The sequence below is a fragment of the Populus trichocarpa genome, chromosome 1 (genome assembly GCF_000002775.5).
Source record: "Populus trichocarpa isolate Nisqually-1 chromosome 1, P.trichocarpa_v4.1, whole genome shotgun sequence".
NCBI classification, from domain to species: domain Eukaryota; kingdom Viridiplantae; phylum Streptophyta; class Magnoliopsida; order Malpighiales; family Salicaceae; genus Populus; species Populus trichocarpa.
The window spans coordinates 6,386,174-6,392,500 of NC_037285.2; the positions used below are offsets into that span (position 1 = coordinate 6,386,174).

General features: G+C 33.0%; 1 protein-coding gene across 1 annotated transcript; it reads left to right on the forward strand.

Moving 5' to 3' along the window:
* The first annotated feature begins 2,865 nt into the window (after nt 1-2,865).
* On the forward strand, nt 2,866-5,320 carry LOC7491492 (probable transcription factor At5g61620). The gene is made up of 6 exons (XM_002297892.4): nt 2,866-3,163; nt 3,805-4,019; nt 4,109-4,174; nt 4,267-4,323; nt 4,408-4,524; nt 4,885-5,320. The coding sequence occupies exons 1-6, from the start codon at nt 2,908-2,910 to the stop codon at nt 5,206-5,208; spliced, it is 1,035 nt and encodes a 344-aa protein (XP_002297928.1). The 5' UTR covers nt 2,866-2,907; the 3' UTR covers nt 5,209-5,320.
* Nucleotides 5,321-6,327: the final 1,007 nt, after the last annotated feature.

Genomic DNA, 6,327 nt, shown 5'->3' on the forward strand with positions numbered 1-6,327 from the left:
GTGGTTGTTCATATGATGATCACTGAAGGCTTACATGGTCATTAACTTCAGGGCCCGTGGGATTAGTCGAGGTGCGCGCAAGCTGGCCCGGACACCCACGTTAAACTAAAAAAAGAATTAAACCCATTATTAAGCTTGAGTTTGGTTAATGAAAAATATTTTGCTATTAAGTCCTTGTTTGATCAATAATTTCTTTTAGTTCCTAAAATGTCTTGATACATGAACCAATACATTAATTATATGATAATAATGGGTGTAATTATGAGTAATTCATGAACAACATTCATCAATATGTTTCATAAAATGAACATTCATTATAATTAATAAATGAATTATGAGAAATTAATGTTTTGGTTCCAAGCCTATAAATAGGTGTCTTGGATATGTGAAAAGTTATATAAAATTTCTTAAGTTTTTTTCTCTTTTTATTATTGGTTTTTCTTAGATTTTTTCTTTTACTCTTTCTTTTTATTCTAGAGCTTAGGTTTGGTCTTTGTATAGAAATATCGAGTATAATTCTTTTGAGTTCGTTGGACCTTATTTATGTGTGTGCCTAAACAAATTAATATGACTTGTTGGAGAGTGTGTTTGGTATTGCGGTAGCTGTTGTGGTTGTGGTTTGAAAAAAGTTGTTTTAAAAAAAGTACTTTTAGTTATGGTTGGTTTGAAAAAATAGGTGTTTGGTTAAAACTGTGGTTGAAATTGAGGTTGAATAAAAAGTAGTTTAATATGTTTGGTTAAGAATGATTTTGAAATTAAGGTTATAAAATAATTTTAAAAAATATATATTAATATTGATGGTTTTAAATTTAAATATTGTAGAATTAATTACTCCTATTACATCATCCTATTACATCATGAAATAAATAATACTTTATATAAAATATTTTTTATTATTCCATTAAACTATTTATAATTCCATTACGTACAAAATTTATCCGCTAAGAACTACAGTTTTCATAATATTTTGAGCGTGTAATAAAATTAGATAAAATATTACCAGGTATAAAATTGATATTATAGTGGGAGTGAATTTAATTCACTATATACTAGTTTTTCAGGAAAAAAAATATTGTTCACATCATAGTGCGAATGAATTTAATTTACTCTAAAACTAATTTTTTTAAAAATGTAAAAAAAAAAAACAAAAAAAAAGAAAGAAAGTGTGTGAACAGTGCAATTCACTCTTGAACAGTGTGTGCTACACTGTTCATGCTAATTAAATTTAGCGTGAACAGTGTCCACAAAGCAGCAAAATGCTGCTTCTTCCTTTCCTGCGTCTCGGACGCGAAAAAACGTGGGGCCCATACACAGTAAAATGTGTTTTTTTGTTTACCAAACGGGTTGCATCTGCGTTTTAAACGCAGACGCAACCTCGTTACCAAACGGGTTCGGAATCAAGTGAGGCTTGTTGAAGTTATTCATTTTACACCAAGTGAGAAGCAATAAAGACAAATGATTAATCTTTGACAACAACAAAGTTTTAGATTGTATATATTCTAAGGATTTCAACAAGTAAGTACTCTAAACTAGTTTTGTTTTAAGTATAATTTCAATATTTGTGTTTGTTTCCTTGCTAAGATTATTTTTCCTATATATATCTTTTGCAATTTATATATTTATTTAGTATGTATGCTACATTTTTGCATTGATTGCAAGATTACCATGTTTTTATATTTTTGCATGGTTATGAAGTAAACAAATTAATACATCTACTTGTTTAATAATGTAATTATTTTGTGATTATTGGACAACCAATGGAATAGTCATATCCCATTGAGTACATTAATCTAATCTCATATATATACTTACCAAATATATGCTCAAGTGACTTTTTCTTTGCAAGCAAGCAACACAGTTTATTATCCAAATTAATTTAAATTAATTTTAGTTAATTAAACACGTCTAAATAAGATGTATATACCTCTTTCTTTTTTTCTAAAACAGCCACAAAAATATATCTCAAGAAGCAAAACAGTGGCATTTTTTTGACACTATCCCATTACTTGAGAGATCAGCATTACCTGTCATTGCTTCGATATCTGATATTCAAAAGAGAGTTTTTGCTAATTATAGATGTCACCATTAAATCCTCCAACTAGCATGCATTATAAAAGCATGCATGATATTATATAGTGAGGGATATAATTAGCTAACAATTTATAATTTCTTAAATGTTCCATTTCTGTTTCCAATATTAACAAAAAAGTCGACACCGTTTTGCAATGCCGGGGCAGTTTCGGTTTCAAAATCTCCAAAGGATCACATTGTAACACATCAACAAATTCAGGGATGCCATTGCAACTATAAGGTTTGAGAAACACCCAAGGTTATTCCTCCATATAAACAGTGGACATAAATAAATCCGGGTTGTGTTTGATTAGATTCTGTCTGTCAAACTAACAACGAAAGAGAGTTAATTGCCCACCGAAACTTGTCTTTTATCTCTCTCTTGATTCCCTTTTTCTCAGTGAAACACGCAATATATGGATAACAAAAATATTAGATACGTAGCCGGGTTTATAGAGTCTGGTTTATAATCCAAATAAAACAGCTATTTAATCTGGAAAGTGACTTTGTTATTGCGTTAAGCATAATTAGGATATAATTAATTAAGATCCAATGGTCGATATTTCATCCGAAAAAATCTCGTAAAATCTCAACCCTTTTAAAGTAACATATAGAATGGATTATCTAAGTGTTTGACTTGGTTGGTTTTTCCTGATGTGATGTGACCTATTCACAGAAAATGACCAGATTTTTCTAATAAAATTGGCAAAAATATAAATAGGATACGTGTTGCCATAGTAAGGGAACCTGGACCTATAAATATAGGCTCAGCCTCATTCGACAGACAATGAGTAATTTGCTTCTAGGTTATAATCGCGCATCTCTCTTTAGCCGAAAATGGTAAAAGAGGCAGCAAGAAAGTGCTCCCATTGTGGCCAAAATGGCCATAACTCAAGAACATGTACTAAGGATTGTATCAAATTGTTTGGGGTTAGCATTGAAAAACGTGAACAAACAATTAAAGGAAGTGCTAGCTTAGATAACATAGCGTCCTTAGATGACATTCACGGTGCACATCATGTCGATCCCGGCTATAGTTCCGACGGCGTTATCGGTTCTAAGAGAGGCAGAACAGCGTATACACGGAAGAAAGGTACTTGTGATCCATTTATTACATCTCATCATTCATCTATTTGTTACTAAATGCTAATAACAATCTCGATGTTCACCGCTCCGACAATTCCCGTAATCTGGATGGCAATAGCATATGGGAATACGTACCGAATGCCTTCCAGTCGATCATCATCGAAAATAGCTATATGGCATGCGATGACAATCGCTTGAGGTTTTTTTTCATAAAAGATTTCAATTCTCGCAGTGGTTTATGGTTATGCCATGGTATAATCGCACTTGTTATTGTTTTATTGTATATCTTCTAGGGTTAATGTATTGTGAGGATTCTACTCATTTATGTTGCGTCTGTTTCCATCGCCACCGGGTTTTTTTTTATTCTTTCCGTCACCGATCATGTCATGCAGATAACACATATATTCTATTTATAAAAGAATATCCATAGACAAATGGATGCTAAGTTGTTAGTTTGTTTTATTGATTTTTATTTCATGTTGATATATATCAACCAGATCTGGGCATGGGTGACACGAAATATCTGAAAGATAGATATGGTGTGTGTTTGGTTTAACGCATATCATTTTCAAGGACCACTGGAAGCGAGGTCTGGACAATGGATCATGGATTTATTTGTGTGTTTGATTAACCTCGTGTCATTTCCAGGCAAGCCATGGACCGAGGAGGAGCATAGAACATTTTTATCCGGTCTAAGCAATCTTGGCAAGGGCGATTGGAGAGGCATTTCGAAGAAATTTGTGATTACTAGGACCCCAAGTCAGGTTGCTAGTCATGCACAGAAGTATTTTCTGAGACAGCAGGCTTCAAATGAGAAGAAGAAACGTAGATCAAGCCTCTTTGACATGACCTTCAAAGGAACTGTATGTCTCTTATAGCATTCACAACAATACATAGCAATTTCTCTTTCCCCGTGATAATTTACTGGACTTTGATGACCTTATTACATCAGGATCTGGCTTCTCATCAGGATGCTCCGAAACTGCCTTTAATTAAGACTTGTGGGAGTTCATCACAGGTAATTCTAGCTTGCTTTTCAAGTTTATTTGCTCAAAAGTTATTTGTTTGAACAAGTGAAATTAGGTGTAATGGCTTGTTGCAATCAAACAGGCTAGCACCTCTTCAGCTTCACCATTGAGGAAAGCTGGCGAGGATATCCCATCACAAGTAAGTTCCACCTTCAGCAAGCAACTTTATATATCATTAACTGTATAGAACTTACTAATCATGAGTTCTTCTTCATCTTTACAGGCTATCAGCCCATTACACCTCATCAACCAATTTCCTTTGCTTTGCTTGCACAATCCCCAGGTCATGAGTCCTACTGTCGCAGCCGGTACTGGCGTTTCAAACTACAATCCTTGCATGGTAAGAAAAAGTTTGGCTCTTGATACATATTTTTGTGAACTTTGACGGCATTAATTCAAAAAATTTCTCTTCAGAACCGAGCTGCCTCTTTTATTCAAGGCACACAAACATTCATCCTATTATCCTCTGGCCTGCTCCTTTGCATCATTCAGAATTTACCTAGTCTGAAACCTAAACTTTCTAGTTTACGAGCCAGATATGTTCTTCGCATGTTATATGTTTTTTGCATCTAGATAAAAGCAAATATTTCCCGGAATTAGTATATATATCAACATTACTTCAATTCTGTAATTACAAAGTACCATTTTCTTTTTAATTTTCTCCCATAAATAATTCTGATCATCACCTATCTTCTTACAGCAACGAGTCCTTGCCAATGGACGGCGGAGCTTTCCGGCAAGTAAAGCAGCACCCTTTGTCTCCATGATGAACTATCCAAGGGCCTACCATCCTTACATGCTTAACAGCCCTGCAAGCCTGGCTGGTTGCGCACCTTGTATTGCCCATCAACCATCCGGTATCCCTTCACCAAGTTCATTTCCTCAGAGCTTTTCTCCACAAGGTGCTTCAACTTCATTAGCAAAAATGGAAGACCCTCTTGAGCTTAAAATTGGACAACCCCCTAAATCCCCCCAAGGAGCAAATATATCATCCCCAGCATCTGGTGCCATTAGTGTTATATGAAGAAATTTAGCTTCAAATTAAGTTCCCTGCATTAAGCAGCGGTACGTGGAAGTCTAGAACTAGATTTTATATACTTCATGTGCATTAAATAAAGTTTTGAATTATAGATTTTTTTTACCAATTATTTTCCCTTTTTTGCTTTATTATTATTATTATTATTAACAAGAATTAATTGAGGAAAAATCATTCTTCCTGTCCTCAAATGTTATTGTTCATTAGAACATTAGAAGAGTAAGGTGTTTTTTTCTTTTCTTTTCAATTTTTTTTTTATCGTTTTCATATTTCAACATTGAATTTATTGAAAATTAAAATTTATTATTTATTTTGATATCCTTTAAACAAGATTATCATAGTCTCGGAAAAACATCACAACATTGGATTGGTGCTCAGTTTTACGGTTGTTTATTTTTTTTATCGTATTATTAAATAAAAATGGTGTATCATATTGTTAAATAAAAAATGATTCTGAAAAAGATGTAATTATTATGAATTGATCTTCATGATTTATTTCAATTTGCTTTCTATAGAGTTATCATGATCTTTGAAAAATATGACAACATTGGGCTGGTGCTTGATTTTTTGAGCATTTTTTTTATTATATTATTAAATAAGAGATTACTCTAGAAATAAAACACAATTATTGAGAATTAAGCTTCATGATTTATTTTAATTTATTTTTTATAGGGTTATTGTTGTCTCATAAAAATATCTCGGTATTGTGTTGGTACTCAGTTTTGCAAGCGTCTATATTTTTATCATTTATTTGAATGAAAATAATTTCAAGAAAAAAAAACAAAGTTATTAAACTCAATGGAGTTTATGACCCAGGTCATGAGTATGGTGGGTTAATCTAAGTTTACCCGGGTTGATCTAATGTGTCATCAACTCAATATTGTTTTAAGAAAAGTTGCAGCCTTTAAAATATTTTTAAAGTCAAACCATTTTTTAACAGTCGTTCGAGTTTCTTTTAACCCGTCAAGTCAGTTGGATCACACTGGGGCAATCCCATACAGTTTAATTTGAAGCTCGAGGTAGATAAATAGTATGGTCATAGGTTTTAGGTTCGACCCACTGAGTTGAGTTTAATGACACTATCAAAGAATTTCACTTGGTCTAGGC